This window comes from Scyliorhinus torazame, chromosome 8, assembly GCF_047496885.1.
Source record: "Scyliorhinus torazame isolate Kashiwa2021f chromosome 8, sScyTor2.1, whole genome shotgun sequence".
Lineage (NCBI taxonomy): Eukaryota > Metazoa > Chordata > Chondrichthyes > Carcharhiniformes > Scyliorhinidae > Scyliorhinus > Scyliorhinus torazame.
The window spans coordinates 274,229,880-274,252,105 of NC_092714.1; the positions used below are offsets into that span (position 1 = coordinate 274,229,880).

Below are 22,226 nucleotides of genomic sequence, written 5' to 3' on the forward strand. Positions count from 1 at the left end.
CTGGTGCATTTGCCATGTCAACGCCTCCACCAATTCACGGCCATTCGCCAACCAATCAGCACCCTTCTCTCATGCAGTCTAATTTGCTTTTCCTTTTGAGATTTGGAATTCTTGCAATTCAGTCCTGATAGTACCAGATGGAAAGCTTCAACAGTATGTCTTTTTTTTCAGCAGGACTCAAGGAAGTTCTTCATTCAAAGGGCCATGAACCTTTGGAATTCTCTGTCCCTGTGGTTGCTCCATGGTTGAAAATATTTAAGATCAGGGCAGCAGCATGGTGGCACAACGGTTAGCACTGCTGCCTCACGGCGCCGAGGTCCCAGGTTCGATCCCGGCTCTGAGTCACTGTCCGTGTGGAGTTTGCACATTCTCCCCCTGTTTGCGTGGGTTTCGCCCACACAACCCAAAAACATTGTGCAGGGTAGGTGGTTTGAACACGCAAAATTGTCCCTTAATTGGAAAAAATGAATTGGGTACTCTAAATTTATATATATAAAAAAAAAAGAAAATATTTAAGGCTGGGTTCGACCGATGGAATCATGGGATTCAGGGAGCAGGCGGGAAAATGGAGTTTAGGCAGAATATCAGCAGTGATCATACTGAATAAGATGCTGGAAAATCTCAGCAGGTCTGGCAACAATCTCTTTGTCACAAAGGATCATCTGGACTCGAAACGTTAGCTCTTTTCTCTCCCTACAGATGCTGCCTGACCTGCTGAGATTTTCCAGCATTTTCTCTTTGGTTTCAGATTCCAGCATCTGCAGTAATTTGCTTTTATACTGAATAAGATAGCAGACTTGTGGGGCTGTGTAGTTTACTTCTCCTATTACATGTGTTCTCGTTAAATAAACATGATCGGTTTTGACTCATAGATCCATTGCGACAATGCATAATAAATATTAGCTTGGATTTAGAGTTTAGACAATTACGGGTTCAAGTTCCATGCCAGGGATTTGAGCACACAATCCAGGTTGAGACTGGTGCAACATTGAGAAATCGCTGCGCTGGAAGAGATGCCATCCTTTGGTTAAGATGTTAAACAGAGGCCCGTCTGCACTCTCAAGTGGGTGTGAAAGAACCTTTTGTTTTTATCCATCGTGCGATGTGGGCATCACAGGTTGGGCCAGCATTTATTGCCCGTCCCTAATCATCCTTGAACTGGGAGATTTGCTCGGCCATTTCAGACAACCACCTTTCCTGGGGGTCTGGAGTCACGTGTGGGACAGACCGGGTAAAGACGGCAGATTTCCTTCCCTAAATGAACCAGGTGGGTTTTTACAACAACGGTTTCATGACCATCGTTCGATTTTTAATTCCAGATTTTTATTGAATTCAAATTTCACCGTCTGCCGTGATGGGATTCGAACCTGGGTCCCCCAAGAATGACCCTGGGTCTCTGGATTAGCAGTGCAGTGCCAATACCACTGCGCCGATGCATTATTTCAAAGACTATTCGCTCTTCAACAAACATCACTAAAACAGGTTAACTGGTCATTTGGTTTGTGGGATCTTACTGTGCACAGTTGGTTGGCATTGTTTACTTACTTTACAACAGTGACGACAGTTTAATGAGAATTAGCCAGCTGTGAACCACTTTATGATGTCTTGGGGCCGTGAAAGGTGCTGGATAAATGTGACTTCTTTCTTTTTTTTTCTTTTTATAAATTTAGAGTACCCAATTGATTTGTTTTTCAATTCAGGAGCAATTTAGCGCGGCCAGTCCACCTACCCTGCACATCTTTGGGTTGTGGGGGCGAAACCCACGCAAACACGGGGAGAATGTGCAAACTCCACACAGACAGTGACCCGGGGCCGGGATCGAACCTGGGACCTCGGCGCCGTGAGGCAGCAGTGCTAACCCACTGCACCATCGTGTTTCCCGTGACTTCTTTCTCAAACATTTCTGATTTGCTCTTGACCCTCAAATCTGATAACATGGTTTGTGATTACTCCTCACAGCTGGTTCTTCAAAGATATAAGTGGCAAAGAGGCAGAGATAATAGGCCTGGCACCAGAAAATAAAGAAGGATCTTTCCTGCTCAGAGAGAGCCGATCCAGGAAAGGTAACCATTACCTAGTCTCCAGGAGTGTATTATTTTTACAAATTTAAAATGCCCAATTCTTATTTTTTCCAATTAAGGGGCAATTTAATATGGCCAATCCACCTACCCTGCACATCTTTGGGTTGTGGGGGTGAGACCCACGCAGGATAATGTGCAAATTCCACATGGACAGTGACCCAGAGCCGGGATCGAACCCGGGTCCTCAGCGCCATAAGGCAGCAGTGCTAACCCACTGCGCCACCATGACACCCCCTCTGGGAGTGTAAAATCTTCATCTACTGTGTGGATGTGTTGTAGAATCTGTCTGAGATAATGGAACAGGTTTAAATCCCTGCATGGCCTTGCCCCTTGAGAATAGTAGATGACACATTCTGACAGTGACAGGGTGAGGTTGTATCTGGGGCTCCCTGGACACTGTGTTCTGGTGTCGCCTCTGCAGATGTGTGCAGATGTGTGCAGATGCTGGTACAATCTATTCTTTTTTTTTTAATTTAGGGTACCCAATTCATTTTTTCCAATTAAGGGGCAATCCACCTACTCTGCACATCTTTGGGTTGTGGGGGTGAGACCCAAGCAGACACGGGGAGAATGTGCAAACTCCACACGGACAGTGACCCAGAGCCGGGATCGAACCTGGGACCTTGGCGCCGTGAGGCTGCAGTGCTAACCACTGCACCACCGTGCTGCCCCCTGGTACAATCTATTCTAAAGAGCACCCAGACATTTCTCCTATCCTTCATAAACGTGAGCTGATCCAGAACGTTGCTGCCTGCACCTCAACCCACACCAAATCCAATGGCCAATCCGGCCATCCTGAACCAGTCTGACCCGATGGACTGCAGGGCCACACCAGCGAGGGTGACTATCTGAAGCGGGTTAGCAACTCACTCAGCTATCTTCAACAAGATGGCTCGCCACCATTTTCTCAAGGGCAATCCGAGATGAGTAATAAATTGTGGTCTTGCCTGCAATGTTCGCATCCTGAAAATGAACTTTCTTTTAAAATAGCAGCTCGATCCATCTCAATCACCGTCACTTCCTCACATGTTCAATAATATCAGAGAGTGCAGACAGATGAAAGGAGATAAAAAGGGAAGATGATCGCTGATGTGTTGGGTGTTCTGGATCACATACAGGTCACCAACACTTGAAGTAGCGCAACACTATTTTATTAATAGGTTAACTATTTAAACATACTTGAACTGTGGGTAAATACGATACCAGCTTTAACTAACCAGTTGATGCACTCAGCACATGGTGAATGTCTGTGTTGCAGGCTGTGAGCTCTGTCCTCCTAGCTAGCTGCAACTCGAATGAGTGGGAACTCTGAAGCCCCCTGTCTTTATAGTGCGCGTGCTCCAACTGGTGATTGGCTGCGGTGTTGTGTATGTTGATTGGTCCCACTGTGTGTCCATCAGTGTGTGTCGGCACCATGATATACTGGTGTATATTATGACAATCGCAAAGCCATTGTGGTCTGCCCAGGGCATAGGGACCCAGATAGAAGCAGGGTGGGGGTGGACACGGTGAGGTAAGCTGGTGGGAGAAATGCATCTGAACACCTGACACAGGTTACAATCACATCAATCATATTGATTGGGCGGCACGGTGGCGCAGTGGTTACTCCTGCCTCACAGCGCCAGGGACCTGGGTTTAATTCCGGTCTTGGGTGACGACCTGTGCGGAGTCTGCACGTTCTCCCCGTGCCTGCGTGGGTTTCCTCCGGGTGCTCCGGTTTCCTCCCACAATCCAAAGATGTGCAGGTTGATGGGGTTACGGGGATAGGACGGGGGAGTGGGTCTAGGTAGGGTGCTCTTTCAAAGGGCCGGTGCTGACTCAATGGGCTGAATGGCCTCCTTGTGCACTCTAGGAATTCTATGCTTCTACATTTGGTTTCTCGGATCTCCTGAAACATTTCTTCCTTGTTGGATCAGAGTGCTATGCTTTGTTGGTCAAGCACTGGGATCCTAAACTGGATATCAGGGTGGTGCATTATAAAATATCTAGCAGCCCCAGTGGCTATCACATCAAACCACGAGTCAAGTTTATCAGCCTACAGGAGTTAGTCAAGTATTACCACGGTAAGTTTTGAAGTTGCTCCCTTTTTTGTCCAAGCATTGAAACTGGAATGTGACCACCAGCTAGAGTGAGGTGGAGGAGATGTTGGTTTGGGGGCAGTTCATGTCATAAAACAGAGCAAAGGAAAATCATTTTTGTCAGCTGACAAGCCAACAAGTTGCAAACGGTATTCATATTCAAAAGGGTTAATCTGCCCATGAAAAGGTGGATGGAAATGTTCCCAGGACATTATTTCAAAAAAGAGCCGGGTGAGTTCTCCCCCCCGTGTCCTGCCCAATCTGTGTCCCTTCAACAACTTCAGCCAAACTGATGTCCTTAACATTGTCACACTACTGATTACGGGATCTTGCTGTGTTTGGCTGCCGGGTTTCCTACATTACGCCAGTGACTGCACTTCAGAAATGCTTGATTGTCACCAAAGGTGTCGTGGGATGTCCTAAGGTCAGCGAAGGCACTCTATAAATGCAGGAATATCTTTTAATCAGTTAGCTCTTTCAAACAGCAAACATAAACATGATGGGCTGAATGGCCTCTTGTGTGTGTAATTCTGTTAATGGAGGCTAAGGATGAGCCTGGGACCGACCTCAGTGGCCCAATTACACACCATCTGCATTTGTACTGAGTGCATCTTATTATTGTTCTGGACTGAACGCATTTTCAACATTTCAATGACATTTCAATATTATTTCTTCCCCACCGAACCAACCCTCCTGATTCCCATTGGTGGATGGCTCATTTGGGAGCTGGTCACAACTGTTTGCCCCTCCCCCCCCCCAGGTAGTCAGTCATTCCACACACAGGGACCTAACTTTGGGGTGGGACATGGAGGGGTCACTCGTGAGATAAGCCTGATGTCTACACGGGAGAATTCTGCAGAAAGTTCAGAGCTGGCTTTTCCTCTCATTGATGCTGATGTCACCAGCGAGGTGCTGGAGTTCTTAAGACTGCCGGAGAAGAGCTAACACAACATTGCCCACAGACGGTACCTGGTCTGCAAAACTGAACTCCTCCCTCCCAATTGGAGGAAGAACCTGCATTTATCTATCACTGTTCACATCCTCAGGACAAACTCTTACCAGCCAATGAAAAACTTTTCATGCATAGGGTGGAATTTCCCCCCCCCCCCAATTGTTTTTAAATGTATTTTATTACAAACATGTATCAAAACAGGTTACAGCAAATAAACACCCCAGGAAACATACTTCCCAGCAATCAACTATATCATCTGTACAGATTTTTCCCCTTCCCCTCCCTTCTCCCCCTGCAACGAACAGCCCCTCAAACACAGTCACAAGAATTTTCCCCAAAATTAACAAAATTGAGGGGCGGAATTCTCCGACCCCCCCCCCGCCGGGTCGGAGAATCGACGGGGGCTGTTGTGAATCCCGCCCTCGCCGGTTGCCGAATTCTCCGGCACCGGAGATACGGCGGGGGCGGGAATCGCGCTGCGCCGGTTGGCAGCCCCCCCCCCGGCAATTCTCCGGCCAGATGGGCCGAAGTCCCGCTGCTGGAATGCCTGTCCCGCCGGCGTGGATTAAACCACCTCCAGGCTCCAGGATCCTGGGGGTGGGGGGGGGGGCGCAGGGCGATCTGGCCCCGTGGGGTGCCCCCACGGTGGCCTGGCCCGCGATCGGGGCCCACCGATCCGCGGGCGGGCCTGTGCCGTGGGGGCACTCTTTTCCTTCCGCCTTCGCCATGGTCTCCACCATGGCGGAGGCTGAAGAGACCCCCTCCACAGCGCATGCGCGGGGATGCCGTGAGCGGCCGCTGACGCTCCCGCGCATGTGCCGCCCGGCAAAGTCATTTCCGTGCCAGCTGGTGGGACACCAAAGGCCTTTCCCGCCAGCTGGCGGGGTGGAAATCAGTCCGGCGCGGGCCTAGCCCCTCAAGGTTAGGGCTCGGCCGCTCAAGATGCAGAAGATTCCGCACGTTTGGGGCGGCGCGATGCCCGACTGATTTGCGCCTTTTTTGCCACCGGTCGGCGGACATCGCGCCGATTACGGAGAATTTCGCCCCAGGTGTGAAAGTCAGTGCGAATATCTCTGTTCTGGTGAGATTCCCAACGTGGTCTTCCTTTGTGATTTGCAGCGGCATTGAGAGGAGCGGGATCTAAACACGCGAGCCGGTCCATCGCCTCCGAGATTGGGCCGCCCTTATTAAAGGTGGCCATTGGCCCTGATCTCAGGATAGCACTGCAGTCCCCCATCTCACTAGCATCAGCCTCCCCACTGGCTGGTATCAGCAACCCCCAGGTGAGCAACACTCTGCCATGGGGTCGCCACATGCCCTGGCTCACTTGAGACCCACCCACTTGTGCCCAGCTCCACCCCATGCCCCGCCTTCTCCTGGCCCCACCCATTGGCACTGTCCCTAATACTCTAACAGTGCCGAACAGCCGATGCCAGGCCAGGCCATGGCCCTAACCAGCCGGGGGCTACACCTGCCTCCGAGCCCCCTGGCAAGGTTATAACGTCTGGTCTCCGTTTGTGGAGACGAGTAGTGATTCGCAGCAGCTTCAAGTTGTGCCGGCGAGTGGGAGGATTGCAGGAGTCGGGAGAACCCTGTTTAAAACAGATCCTGTATATTTAAATGAAGATTTAAATATGCTAATGTGGTCCATGCCCAGTGAGGGCGTGCACAAGGTTACATCTGCAGGGAGGGGTCCGGGAAAGCTGTGAGGGTCTGGGAACATCGAAAACAGTTTGGCGCCAGACGCAAATCCGGTTTCGGGACCTGGAAAACAGTCTCCAGTCTTTGGAAGCACATTACATAAAATTGGCAGCGAATCTCAATTTCAGTTCTCTGTCTGAAGGCAGGTCAGACCCACAGCACCACAACTTTCACCACGGGCAGGGCAAGAAGGCAGGAAACCCACTCCAGCCAAAACGGGGAATCGAACCATTTGCTGTTGGCTGCAATCTGATCCACATCAATTGTCCAGCCCAATGGCTCCACGGGCAGTCCAGGGCGGTTGCTTTTTTAAAATTTAGAGTACCCAATTATTTTCTTTCCAATTAAGGGGCAATGTAGCGTGGCCAATCCACCTCCCCTGCACATCTTTGGGTTGTGGGGGTGAGACCCACGCAGACACGGGGAGAATGTGCAAACTCCACACGGACAGTGACCCGGGGCTGGGATTGAACCCGGGTCCTTGGTGCCGTGAGGCAGCAGGGCTAACCACTGTGCCACCGTGCCACCCGGGTAGTCCAGGTTGCTGTGGCAACATTCACTTTTACATGCATGTTGTAGCCTGCATCTATGGATAGTGATGGTGGAGGCCCCAATTACTTTCCATCTCATTGCTGGCCAGGAATCTCTCCCACTCTTACTACCTGCCGGTGGTGTGTGTTGGGAGGAGTCCCGTGTTAATCACACAACTGGCACCTTCCTTGGCCACTAAGGCCTGGGTGGGACTTGAACCCAGGGCCTCTGGCTCAGAGACAGACTCAGAACACAGTTAATAAGGTAAAGGGGACTCCGGGCTCTATAAATAGAGGGACCAAGTACAAATGCAAAGTTGTTACGATGAACCTTTATAAAGGTTGACATTAGGAAAGATTTTTAAATTAATTAATGACAGAACATAGAACATAGAAAAATACAGCACAGAACAGGCCCTTTGGCCCACGATGTTGTGCCGAACCTTGTCCTAGATTAATCATAGATTATCATAGTGGCATCACTGGTTAGGCCAGCATTAGTGCCCATCCTAATTGTCCTTCAGAAGGTGATGGTGAGCTGCCTTCTTGAATCGCTGCAGTCCATGTGGTGTATGTACACCCACTGTGCTGTTAGAGAGGAAATTCCAGGATTTTGACCCAGTGACAGTGAGGGAACGGTGATATATTTCCAAGTCAGGGTGGTGTGTGTCTTGGAGGGGGACCTCCAGGTGGTGGAGTTCCCAAGTATCTGCTGCCCTTGTCCTTCTAGATGGGAGTGGTTGTGCGGCCTAAGGAGCCTTGGCGAGTTACTGCAGTGCATCTTGTAGATGGTACACACGGCTGCTACTGTGCGTCGGTGGTGGGGGGACTTGATGGGGTGCCAATCAAATGGGCTGCTTTGTCCCGAATGGCATCGAGCTTCTTAATGTTGTTGGAGCTGCACTCATCCAGACAAGTGGAGAGGATTCCAGCACACTCTTGACTTGTGCCTTGTAGATGGTGGACAGGCTTTGGGGGGTCAGGAATTACTCGCTGCAGGGTTCCTAGCCCACAGTGAGTCCAGAGATCTTGGTTTAAGATCTCACCTTCGACAATGCAACACTCACTCATTTTTAATTGAAATCTGAGCTGAGATCATGTGCTCCAATCCTGGGCTGACATTTCCACCCAAAACCTATTGACTCAAGTAAAGTGTCGTAGCTAAACCAAGATACATGTCTACAGTTAACAACTGGCTCACCGTGTGGAGATGCAGAAGAAATGTTTTGTGGAATTATCCTGTGTCTGTGAAATGTGTTGTGGTGACTGAGTGTCCCAACATTGTACCATCAACGAAACTAACTCCTTTCACCGAAACTGCCTCTTTAGGGGATGCGGATGGTTTGTGCCAAAGACTGGTAAGCCCCTCGCTCAGAATGACTCCAAATGTTGCTGAAACTGATGGCTTTGAGATTCCGAGAAACTTCATCACACTGGGAGGCAAGCTGGAAGTTGGTCACCTTGGCGAAGGGAAGATGAGTGAGTAAAAATTTACACCATCTGAGTCTTGTCTAAGATTGTCAGAATGTGGCCATCAGTGGCCACCTCTGGTTGCCCTAGTAGAGGCGGGGGTTTTGACCTGCCTTTTAAACTACTGTGGATTTAACATTACTGAGTGGCTTGCTAGGCCATTTCAGAGGGTAATTGAGCCAACCACATTGCTGTGGGTCTGGAGTCACATGGAGGCCAGGCCGGGTAAGGATGGTAGATTTTCTTCCCTAATAGATGCTAGTGAACCAGATGGGTTTTTACTTTAATCTGACAGCCTCGTGGTCACCTCTGAACTCATGTTCTCCAGATTATTAGTCCAGCGACATAACTATTACACTGCTATACTCTCTCTGTTCAACCTATGAAGGGTGTGAGCATCTTACATTTAAGTGTAACCCATATTTCCCAGTTACTAACCACATCTGAAATTCTTCTACCTATCTCCTAATTTCCACCAAGTTCATCCATCACCCGTGTGCTCACTGAGCCCAGTTCGCCAACGCCTTGATTTTAAAATTCTCATCCTTGTTTTCAAGTCCCTTCCTATCTCTGGCCTTCTTCAGTTCTACAGCCCTCTCTGAGATCTCTGCACTCCAATTCTGGCCTCTCGCACATCCCGGAATCCCATTGTCAAACCTCTGGCGCCCACACCAGACCTTCAGCTGCCCAAGCTCTAAGTTCTGGAATTCGCTCTCTGCCCCTCTCTCCTTCTATAAAATACTTCTTAAAACCTACGCCTTGCACCTGTCCCAACAGCTCTTCACATGGCTGTGTCAGATTTTGTTCACGTGACTGTGAAGTGCCAACAAATGTTTAGCTACATTAAAGGCACTATACAAGCGCAAGTTGTTGTTTGTTGCTCTTGGAAGTTACATCATGGAATAAAGCATTTGGTGAAACCAACCCATGTCAACTCACTCCAATTACATTCACTCGTCCCAGTTTCCATCATCCCCTTTTCGTTCCTCCACCTGGACGTTTTTATGTTGTTGAATGTTGACAGAATTTCTATGTCAACCAGTAAACCTGGAAGTGAATCTTATATCCTCATAATTCTCTGTCTCTCCTGGCAACTGTTCTAAATGTCTCAGGCTGGTGTAGGTCATGGCTCGGTATGTGGTTCTCACACCCCAGTGTCACTGAGTTCAAGCTCCGCTCCAGAGCGCTGAACACCACACTTAAGCTGACACGGAGGGGATGTGGCACTGTGTTGACTTTTGATTCAGATGTTAAACCAAGACACCCCCCCATCTACCTCCTCAGGATGTAAAATATCTCATAGCACAATCTTTTAGAAGTGCAGGAAGTTCTTCCGGCTGTCCTCGGCCAATTTATCCCTGAACCAACATAACTAACACAGCTTGTCTCATCATTATCAAATTGCTTTAGTGGGATCTTTCTGTGCACAAATTGGTTGCCACATTCCCTATATTTAAACAGTGACTACACTTCAAAAAGTTCCTCGTCGGCTGGGAGGGTTCTTTCCCACTTGCTGAGGTGCCTTCTAGCTGTTTAATTCTTTATCTCTTTCTTTAAGAGTTGAACAACAGCTTCATCAGAGTGTCCGTGAAAGTGCAGAATGTGGATCTGACCACAGACAGCGCCTTCCTCAGGGAGGTCAGCATTCGGAAGGCTCTTCAGCACGACCGTCTTGTCCAGCTTCTTGGGGTGGTGACACAGTCTCAGCCCATGCTCATCATCACAGAGTACATGAGCCAAGGTAACTGACACTGGGAGCTTCCAGTCACAAGGCGCTACATTCACCGTGTACCTACATGTGGCACTGAAACCACACCATCTGATCCTGGGAGCAGAGATAGGTCTCTGTACATCCACATTAGGTGGGAAGATCGGCAAGTCATCATTCATTAACTCAATTTGAAATGCGAGAGTTTAAACTCCCATAGAAGCTGATTTCAGCAGCGTTTTAGACAAAACTCTCTTCATCCCACTGTCTGTCTCTCCGAATGTTCTAATGTTAAATAACGACAAGACGGATCTCAGCCCTGGTGTCTTTCCACATGCTATCTATACTCTATCTATATTATCTATCGAGACTCTATCTATGCTATCTATACTCTAAGGTCAAATTAGAAGGAAAGGTTAGACAAACGTTTCTCTCCACAGGAATTAATATTAATAATCTTTATTAGTGTCACAAATAGGCTTACATTAACACTGTGTGGTAGTATGTATTGGGGGTCATGTGGGACTGGAAGCCCTAATGTCATTGGCTGACAGATCCCGGGTCCTGGTTGGCCGTTGACCTCAAGCTCCGCCCTGAAGGCGAAGTATAAGAAGCCGGTGCCTTCCCCCGCAGGCCAGTTTACTATCGGGCTGCTGGGGAACAGACACGCTTAATACAGCCTCATCGACTTCACTCTTTTCGTCTCATGGAGTCTTTGTGCGCTACAATTTATTAAGCGTGTCTGTTCCCCAGCAGCCCGATAGTAAACTGGCCTGCGGGGGAAGGCACCGGCTTCTTATACTTCGCCTTCAGGGCGGAGTATGAGGTCAACGGCCAACCAGGGCCCGGGATCTGTCAGCCAATGACATTAGGGCTTCCAGTCCCACATGACCCCCAATACATACTACCACACACTGCAATGAAGATACTGTGAAATGCCTGACCCGTGAATATGAGCAGGATTTTCTGTTTTTATTCCAGCTTTCAAGCATCTCCAGAATTTTGCTTTTACACAAACTACAGCTGTATCCACTGGTGGCTAACACAGCTGTCTCACAGTGCCACGGACCCGGGTTAACACTGCTGCCTCACAGTGCCACGGACCCGGGTTAACACTGCTGCCTCACAGTGCCACGGACCCGGGTTAACACTGCTGTCTCACAGTGCCAGGGACCCGGGTTAACACAGCTGTCTCACAGAGCCACGGACACGGGTTAACACAGCTGTCTCACAGTGCCACGGACCCGGGTTAACACAGCTGTCTCACAGTGCCAGGGACCCTAACCTTACCTTTACAGGAGCAGCCCTTTGGATTTCGGCGGCAGCGGTGCGCAGGGGCCTTCTTGGAGGTGAGTAGTGAGTTTAAAAACCTTACCTTTACAGGAGCAGCCCTTTGGATTTCGGCGGCAGCGGTGCGCAGGGGCCTTCTTGGAGGTGAGTAGTGAATTTAAAAACCTTACCTTTACAGGAGCAGCCCTTTGGATTTCGGCGGCAGCAGTGCGCAGGGGCCTTCTTGGAGGTGAGTAGTGAGTTTAAAAACCTTACCTTTACAGGAGCAGCCCTTTGGATTTCGGCGGCAGCGGTGCGCAGGGGCCTTCTTGGAGGTGAGTAGTGAGTTTAAAAACCTTACCTTTACAGGAGCAGCCCTTTGGATTTCGGCGGCAGCGGTGCGCAGGGGCCTTCTTGGAGGTGAGTAGTGAGTTTAAAAGCCTTGCCTGGTCCCGTGTCTGTTCTTCTTTTCTGTTTTATTTGTTTTTATATAAGGCGGGAACCGGAAGTTCGACCTCTGGCAAGTTTCCCCCCCCCCCCCAACCAATAAATTCTGGTGGAGAGGAAACCCGAGACACTACATGTGTAGTGTCTCCCACCCGCCCTCCTCCTCTAACCTAATAATAAGACCCATTGGTGTAAGGTAAGTGCCATATTATATTATTATATTTTATTAGCATTGTGCAGGTCAAGGTTCGGAGGTGGAGGAGCAGTCTCTGTCAGCGAGAGAACCTGAGAACATCTCAGACACTCAGAAGGTAAGAAGGTAAGTAAGTGATTTTTACTTTTATACCTTTTTTCAAATTGTGTGTGTCGGGGGGAAACTGAAGTGACATCACAGAAAAGCTGTGACCTGAGTGGCTGGTTGGGATTCTAACCTAAATTTTAAAAAAATTTGAGTATTTGGGAACTAATTAAACATAATAACTTAATTATAATTTAGAGGATATCTAAGCCAGAGATCGGAGAGTATTATAGTTAGCTATCGCATTTCTATTAGAAATCTAGTGCTAGGAAACAGATAGTTGACAGTAACTTTGCAATTTAAAAAAAAGTATTTATTAAAAAAAAAGACAAATTTTAATTTTAATTAATTGACGCAATGTCAGTTAGAGGGGTGCTGTGCTCTGACTGTGAGATGTGGCAGGTCCGGGAGGCTTCCAGCGTCCCGGATGGCTTCATCTGCAGAAAGTGCACCCAACTGCAGCTCCTCACAGACCGCATGGTTCGGTTGGAGCAGCAATTGGATGCACTTAGGAGCATGCAGGTGGCGGAAAGCGTCATAGATCGCAGTTATGTAAATGTGGTCACACCCAAGGTGCAGGCAGAGAAATGGGTGACCACCAGAAAGGGCAGGCAGTCAGTGCAGGAATCCCCTGTGGTTGTCCCCCTCTCGAACAGATATACCCCTTTGGATACTGTCGGGGGGGATAGCTTATCAGGGGAAAACAGCAGCAGCCAGAGCAGTGGCACCACGGCTGGCTCTGATGTTCAGAAGGGAGGGCCAAAGCGCAGAAGAGTAATAGTAATAGGGGACTCTATAGTCAGGGGCACAGATAGGCGCTTCTGTGGACGTGAAAGAGACTCCAGGATGGTATGTTGCCTCCCTGGTGCCAGGGTCCAGGATGTCTCCGAACGGGTAGAGGGAATCCTGAAGGGGGAGGGCAAACAGGCAGAGGTCGTTGTACATATTGGTACTAACGACATAGGCAGGAAGGGGCATGAGGTCCTGCAGCAGGAGTTCAGGGAGCTAGGCAGAAAGTTAAAAGACAGGACCTCGAGGGTTGTGATCTCGGGATTACTCCCTGTGCCACGTGCCAGTGAGGCTAGAAATAGGAAGATAGAGCAGACAAACACGTGGCTAAACAGCTGGTGTAGGAGGGAGGGTTTCCGTTATCTGGACCACTGGGAGCTCTTCCGGGGCAGGTGTGACCTGTATAAGATGGACGGGTTGCATCTACACCGGAGAGGCATAAATATCCTGGCCGCGAGGTTTGCTAGTGTCACACGGGAGGGTTTAAACTAGTATGGCAGGGGGGTGGGCGCGGGAGCAATAGGTCAGAAGGTGAGAGCATTGAGGGAGAACTAGGGAATAGGGACAGTGTGGCTCTGAGGCAGAGCAGACGGGGAGAAGTTGCTGAACACAGCGGGTCTGGTGGCCTGAAGTGCATATGTTTTAATGCAAGGAGCATTACGGGTAAGGCAGATGAACTTAGAGCTTGGATTACTACTTGGAACTATGATGTTGTTGCCATTACAGAGACCTGGTTGAGGGAAGGGCAGGATTGGCAGCTAAACGTTCCAGGATTTAGATGTTTCAGGCGGGATAGAGGGGGATGTAAAAGGGGAGGCGGAGTTGCGCTACTTGTTCGGGAGAATATCACAGCTATACTGCGAGAGGACACCTCAGAGGGCAGTGAGGCTATATGGGTAGAGATCAGGAATAAGAAGGGTGCAGTCACAATGTTGGGGGTATACTACAGGCCTCCCAACAGCCAGCGGGAGATAGAGGAGCAGATAGGTAGACAGATTTTGGAAAAGAGTAAAAACAACAGGGTTGTGGTGATGGGAGACTTCAACTTCCCCAATATTGACTGGGACTCACTTAGTGCCAGGGGCTTAGACGGGGCGGAGTTTGTAAGGAGCATCCAGGAGGGCTTCTTAAAACAATATGTAAACAGTCCAACTAGGGAAGAGGCGGTACTGGACCTGGTATTGGGGAATGAGCCCGGCCAGGTGGTAGATGTTTCAGTAGGGGAACATTTCGGTAACAGTGACCACAATTCAGTAAGTTTTAAAGTACTGGTGGACAAGGATAAGAGTGGTCCGAGGATGAATGTGCTAAATTGGGGGAAGGCTAATTATAACAATATTAGGCGGGAACTGAAGAACATAGATTGGGGGCGGATGTTTGAGGGCAAATCAACATCTGACATGTGGGAGGCTTTCAAGTGTCAGTTGAAAGGAATACAGGACAGGCATGTTCCTGTGAGGAAGAAAGATAAATACGGCAATTTTCGGGAACCTTGGATGACGAGTGATATTGTAGGCCTCGTCAAAAAGAAAAAGGAGGCATTTGTCAGGGCTAAAAGGCTGGGAACAGACGAAGCCTGTGTGGCATATAAGGAAAGTAGGAAGGAACTTAAGCAAGGAGTCAGGAGGGCTAGAAGGGGTCATGAAAAGTCATTGGCAAATAGGGTTAAGGAAAATCCCAAGGCTTTTTACACGTACATAAAAAGCAAGAGGGTAGCCAGGGAAAGGGTTGGCCCACTGAAGGATAGGCAAGGGAATCTATGTGTGGAGCCAGAGGAAATGGGCGAGGTACTAAATGAATACTTTGCATCAGTATTCACCAAAGAGAAGGAATTGGTAGATGTTGAGTCTGGAGAAGGGGGTGTAGATAGCCTGGGTCACATTGTGATCCAAAAAGACGAGGTGTTGGGTGTCTTAAAAAATATTAAGGTAGATAAGTCCCCAGGGCCTGATGGGATCTACCCCAGAATACTGAAGGAGGCTGGAGAGGAAATTGCTGAGGCCTTGACAGAAATCTTTGGATCCTCGCTGTCTTCAGGGGATGTCCCGGAGGACTGGAGAATAGCCAATGTTGTTCCTCTGTTTAAGAAGGGTAGCAAGGATAATCCCGGGAACTACAGGCCGGTGAGCCTTACTTCAGTGGTAGGGAAATTACTGGAGAGAATTCTTCGAGACAGGATCTACTCCCATTTGGAAGCAAATGGACGTATTAGTGAGAGGCAGCACGGTTTTGTGAAGGGGAGGTCGTGTCTCACTAACTTGATAGAGTTTTTCGAGGAGGTCACTAAGATGATTGATGCAGGTAGGGCAGTAGATGTTGTCTATCTGGACTTCAGTAAGGCCTTTGACAAGGTCCCTCATGGTAGACTAGTACAAAAGGTGAAGTCACACGGGATCAGGGGTGAACTGGCAAGGTGGATACAGAACTGGCTAGGCCATAGAAGGCAGAGGGTAGCAATGGAGGGATGCTTTTCTAATTGGAGGGCTGTGACCAGTGGTGTTCCACAGGGATCAGTGTTGGGACCTTTGCTGTTTGTAGTATATATAAATGATTTGGAGGAAAATGTAACTGGTCTGATTAGTAAGTTTGCAGACGACACAAAGGTTGGTGGAATTGCGGATAGCGATGAGGACTGTCAGAGGATACAGCAGGATTTAGATTGTCTGGAGACTTGGGCGGAGAGATGGCAGATGGAGTTTAATCCGGACAAATGTGAGGTAATGCATTTTGGAAGGGCTAATGCAGGTAGGGAATATACAGTGAATGGTAGAACCCTCAAGAGTATTGAAAGTCAAAGAGATCTAGGAGTACAGGTCCACAGGTCATTGAAAGGGGCAACACAGGTGGAGAAGGTAGTCAAGAAGGCATACGGCATGCTTGCCTTCATTGGCCGGGGCATTGAGTATAAGAATTGGCAAGTCATGTTGCAGCTGTATAGAACCTTAGTTAGGCCACACTTGGAGTATAGTGTTCAATTCTGGTCGCCACACTACCAGAAGGATGTGGAGGCTTTAGAGAGGGTGCAGAAGAGATTTACCAGAATGTTGCCTGGTATGGAGGGCATAAGCTATGAGGAGCGATTGAATAAACTCGGTTTGTTCTCACTGGAACGAAGGAGGTTGAGGGGCGACCTGATAGAGGTATACAAAATTATGAGGGGCATAGACAGAGTGGATAGTCAGAGGCTTTTCCCCAGGGTAGAGGGGTCAATTACTAGGGGGCATAGGTTTAAGGTGAGAGGGGCAAGGTTTAGAGTAGATGTACGAGGCAAGTTTTTAACGCAGAGGGTAGTGGGTGCCTGGAACTCACTACCGGAGGAGGTAGTGGAAGCAGGGACGATAGGGACATTTAAGGGGCATCTTGACAAATATATGAATAGGATGGGAATAGAAGGATACGGACCAGGAAGTGTAGAAGATTGTAGTTTAGTCGGGCAGTATGGTCGGCACGGGCTTGGAGGGCCGAAGGGCCTGTTCCTGTGCTGTACATTTCTTTGTTCTTTGTTGTTCTTTGACCCGGGTTAACACTGCTGCCTCACAGTGCCAGGGACACGGGTTAACACTGCTGTCTCACAGTGTCAGGGACCCGGGTTAACACAGCTGTCTCACAGTGCCAGGGACCCGGGTTAACACTGCTGCCTCACAGAGCCAGGGACCCGGGTTAACACAGCTGTCTCACAGTGCCACGGACCCGGGTTAACACAGCTGTCTCACAGAGCCACGGACCCGGTTTAACACTGCTGTCTCACAGTGCCAGGGACCTGGGTTAACACTGCTGTCTCACAGTGCCAGGGACCCGGGTTAACACAGCTGTCTCACAGTGCCAGGGACCCGGGTTACCACAGCTGTCTCACAGTGCCAGGGACCTGGGTTAACACAGCTGTCTCACAGTGCCAAGGACCCGGGTTAACACTGCTGTCTCACAGTGCCAGGGACCGGGGTTAACACTGCTGCCTCACAGTGCCAGGGACCGGGGTTAACATTGCTGTCTCACAGAGCCAGGGACCCGGGTTAACACTGCTGTCTCACAGTGCCAGGGACCCGGGTTAACACTGCTGTCTCACAGAGCCAGGGACCGGGGTTAACACTGCTGTCTCACAGAGCCAGGGACCCGGGTTAACACTGCTGTCCCACAGTGCCAGGGACCCGGGTTAACACTGCTGTCTCACAGTGCCAGGAACCCGAGTTAACACTGCTGTCTCATAGTGCCAGGGACCTGGGTTAACACTGCTGTCTCACAGAGCCAGGGACCCGGGTTAGCACTGCTGTCTCACAGTGCCAGGGACCCGGGTTAACACTGCTGTCTCACAGTGCCACGGACCCGGGTTAACACTGCTGCCTCACAGTGCCAGGGACCCGGGTTAACACAGCTGTCTCACAGTGCCACGGACCCGGGTTAACACTGCTGTCTCACAGAGCCAGGGTCCCGGGTTAACACAGCTGTCTCACAGAGCCAGGGACCCAGGTTAACACTGCTGTCTCACAGTGCCAGGAACCCGGGTTAACACTGCTGTCTCACAGTGCCACGGGCCCGGGTTAACCCTGCTGTCTCACAGAGCCAGGGACCCGGGTTAACACTGTTGTCTCACAGAGCCAGGGACCCAGGTTAACACTGCTGTCTCACAGTGCCAGGAACCCGGGTTAACACTGCTGTCTCACAGTGCCACGGGCCCGGGTTAACCCTGCTGTCTCACAGAGCCAGGGACCCGGGTTAACACTGCTGTCTCACAGTGCCAGGGAACCGGGTTAACACTGCTGTCTCACAGTGCCAGGGACCCGGGTTAACACAGCTGTCTCACAGTGCCAGGGACCCGGGTTAACACTGTTGTCTCACAGTGCCAGGGGCCCTGGTTAACACAGCTGTCTCACAGTGCCAGGGACCTGTGTTAACACTGCTGTCTCACAGTGCCAGGGACCCGGGTTAACACTGCTGCATCACAGTGCCAGGGACCCGGGTTAACACTGCTGTCTCACAGTGCCACGGACCCGGGTTAACACTGCTGTCTCACAGAGCCAGGGACCCGAGTTAACACTGCTGTCACACAGTGCCAGGGACCCGGGTTAACACTGCTGCCTCACAGTGCCAGGGACCCGGGTTAGCACTGCTGTCTCACAGTGCCAGGGACCCGGGTTAACACTGCTGTCTCACAGAGCCAGGGACCCGAGTTAACACTGCTGTCTCACAGTGCCAGTGACCCGGGTTAACACTGCTGTCTCACAGTGCCAGGGGCCCTGGTTAACACTGCTGTCTCACAGCGCCAGGGACCCGGGTTAACACTGCTGTCTCACAGTGCCAGGGGCCCTGGTTAACACTGCTGCCTCACAGTGCCCAGGACCCGGGTTAACACTGCTGCCTCACAGTGCCAGGGACCCGGGTTAACACTGTTGCCTCACAGTGCCAGGGGCCCTGGTTAACACTGTTGTCTCACAGTGCCAGGGGCCCGGGTTAACACTGCTGTCTCACAGCGCCAGGGTCCCGGGTTCAATTCTGGCCTTGGGTGACTGACTGTGTGGAGCTTGCACAGTCTCCCCGTGTCTGTGGAGGTTTCCTTCAGGTGCTCAGGTTTCTTTCCACAGTGCAAAGATGTGCAGTTAAGGTGGATTGGCCACGTTAAATTGCCCCTAAGTGTCCAAAGATGTGTAGCTTAGATTACGGGGATGCGGCAATAGGATGGAGGAGTGGGACTAGATAGGGTGCTCTTTCGGAGGTTCAGTTAGGTTATCGGACGAGAACACCAAAGAATTTTCAATTAGTGAAATTGAGAGGAAAGAATACTTCACCCCAGGTGTGATGACTGACCAATAGCTGTCTTTTGTGTTAAAACAAACTTTCATTTAAACACAGAATTAACCTCAAGAAATAGCTTTACAATTATCAGTTAAACAGTTCTTAAATGAAAGGAAAAACTTCAACCTATTATTTACACTTTTGATTTGATTTATTATTTGATTTGATTTGATTTATTATTGTCACATGTATTAGTACACAGTGAAAAGTGTTGTTTCTTGCCTGCTGTACAGACAATGCATACCGTACATAGGGAAGGAAGGAGACTGCAGAATATAATGTTACAGTTATAGCAAGGTGTAGAGAAAAGATCAACTTAATGCGAGGTAGGTCCATTCTAAAGTCTGATGGCCGTAGGGAAGAAGCTGTTCTTGGGTCGGTTGGTACGTGACCTCAAACTTTGGTACCTTTTTCCTGACGGAAGAAGGTGGAAGAGAGAATGTCCGGGGTGCGTGGGGTCCTTAATTATGCTGGCTGCCTTTCCGAGGCAGCGGGAATTGTAGACAGAGTCGATGGATGGGAGGCTGGTTTGCGTGATGGACTGGGCTACATTCACGACCTTTTGTACACTTGTCACTAATTCTAATTAAACATCTCAGGACAGTTCAAATGCCACTTATAAAAAAAGTTAACAAAACAGGTTACTTGTTTGGCTGTGCAGAGACGTATGGAGGAGTTCCTTTCAAGAGTCGATCCAGGACGTTTCTGCTCAACCTAACAGCATTTCATAGTATTTACAGTGCAGAAGGAGGCCATTTGGCCCATCGAGTCTGCACCGGCTCTTGGAAAGAGCACCCTACCCAAGGTCAACACCGCCACCCTATCCCCATAACCCAGTAACCCCACCCAACACTAAGGGCACTTTTGGACACTAAGGGCAATTTATCTTTATATTATCCCAATCCACCTAACCTGCACATCTTTGGACTGTGGGAGGAAACCGGAGCACCCGGAGGAAACCCACGCACACACGGGGAGGATGTGCAGACTCCGCATAGACAGTGACCCAAGCCGGAATCGAACCTGGGACCCTGGAGCTGTGAAGCAATTGTGCTATCCACAAGGCTACCGTGCTGCCCAAAATTTGGCAAAACTGCTGTTAAACCAAAAATCTTGTAACAGCTTACAAAACTACAGACAAGCCTGGCTCCTCCCATTAATTACATCATCTGCATCCCACTAAGCTCCATGACCTGCTTAGCTGGGACCATATACAATCCCTCATAGATTAGCTACACTCCAGGGGCTCTCCAGCAATCAAAACATGATTCCACTAGCCGTTTATCTGTAACCAAGTAAGTGATTGGAATGAGTGAATACCTCACCTTTCATGGCTCTTTAATTGCAGCTTTAACAGATATACTGCCTATATGTATTTTAAACCAGGGTTTTTAATAACATTACTGCCACAAATATGAAATATAATATAACAATTTCTACATACACAATAGTCTAAAAATCAGAGCCAGACCTTTCAGGGATGAAATTAGAAAACAATTCTTCAGAAAGAGTAATAGAGGTTCAGAACCCTCTTCTGCTGATGACAATTAAAACATTTTTTAGAGTATCCAATTCATTTGTTCCAATTAAGGGGCAATTTAGCGTGGCCAATCCACCTACCCTGCACATCTTTTGGTTGACGGGGAGAATGTGCAAACTCCACACGGACAGTGACCCAGAGCCAGGATCGAACCTGGGACCTTGGCGCCGTGAGGCAGCAGAGCTAACCCACTGCGCCACCGTGCTGCCCTGCTGATGGCAATTGATGCTGGGTGAATCCCAATGCTCAATTTCTAGATCGGCACCCAAGGAATAGTCAGTTGGGTGAAGTATTAGAGACCTCTTCCTCCCCCTGTGACCCCCTCCCCCTCCCCCCACCCCCTCTCACCACCAGTGGAACTGAACTTCAACAAAAAAATACTATCTTTTGAGGAATGGGAGAAAGCTGGGGGAAAGAAACAGAATCCAACTCAATGATGGAGAGCAACTTGCCAAAGCGCCTCTGGCAGCACTTCCCAAACCAGTGACCTGCAATACCTGGAAGGACAGGTGTTGCAGACACATGGGCACAACATCTTCTGCATGTCACCCCCCACTCACCTCTCCAAGCCACGCACCATCCTGACTTAGAACTATATCACCGTTCCTTCACTGTCGCTGGGTCAAAATCCCGGCACTCCCTTCCTAATAGCACAGTGGGTGTACCTACACCGCATGGACTGCATCAGTTCAGGATGGCTCACGGGGAGCACAGTGGTTGGCACTGCTGCTTCACGGCGCCGAGGTCCCAGGTTCGATCCCGGCTCTGGGTCACTGTCCATGTGGAGTTTGCACATTCTCCCCGTGTCTGCGTGGGTTTCGCCCCCACAACCCAAAGATGTGCAGGGCAGGTGGATTGGCCACACTAAATTGCCCCTTAATTGGAAAAAATGAATTGGGCACTCTAAATTTGTTTCAAAAAAGATGGCTCACTACCACCTTCTCAAGGGCAGTTAGGGATTGTTGCCAATCGGAATACTATAATAATGTTGCTCTTTAGAGCCGCCAATATGATACTGAGGCTCTATTTATGATATGATGTTATGTCCCAACAGCGTCGCCAATACTGTGGGTGTTTCTGTTTCTCTGACTGAACCACAAGGCTTTCCCGTATATCGGTCAAATGACCACACAACCAGTTAGTCAGTTCAAGTTCAAAGATGGTTTATTTACACACAAACGTACATGCAAGCACAATATACTACAAGTTAAACTACACCTATCAACTACAATAACCTATACTTAACTTCAGGCGACCGGCACTGGGCAAGTGGATAAGGCCTTTATCTTGATCACGTGGCTGGTTTGAAGAAGTGGCTCTGTCTCTGCCGGGCCCATCCGTCAGGTAGCGATCGTTGGTCTTGAACTTGGCTGTCTGGTCGTAATGCTGCAGTTGGGCTGGCACAAGCCGGGTCCAAAAGAGGCCGAACACATGGCTGTGTCCCCTTTTATCCCTCTGGGATTTTGCGCTCCTTGGGCGGTCCTTAACCTTGGACCCAATAGTTCGACAGGGCTCTGATCACTGCCTTCGATTTTGGCCAATAAAGGGGCGGGTGCCTTGGTAGCTGGGTGGGTCC

General features: G+C 49.5%; 1 protein-coding gene across 3 annotated transcripts in view; it reads left to right on the forward strand.

The window, feature by feature from the left end:
- LOC140428850 (tyrosine-protein kinase Lyn-like) overlaps positions 1–22,226 on the forward strand; it is an 84,286-nt gene that overhangs the window by 40,368 nt on the left and 21,692 nt on the right. For all 3 annotated transcript variants that reach the window (XM_072515503.1, XM_072515502.1, XM_072515504.1), the window contains 3 exons: positions 1,960–2,063; positions 8,672–8,821; positions 10,371–10,553. In XM_072515503.1, the coding sequence (XP_072371604.1) occupies positions 1,960–2,063; positions 8,672–8,821; positions 10,371–10,553 (437 nt within the window). The remainder of the gene's footprint in view (positions 1–1,959; positions 2,064–8,671; positions 8,822–10,370; positions 10,554–22,226) is intronic.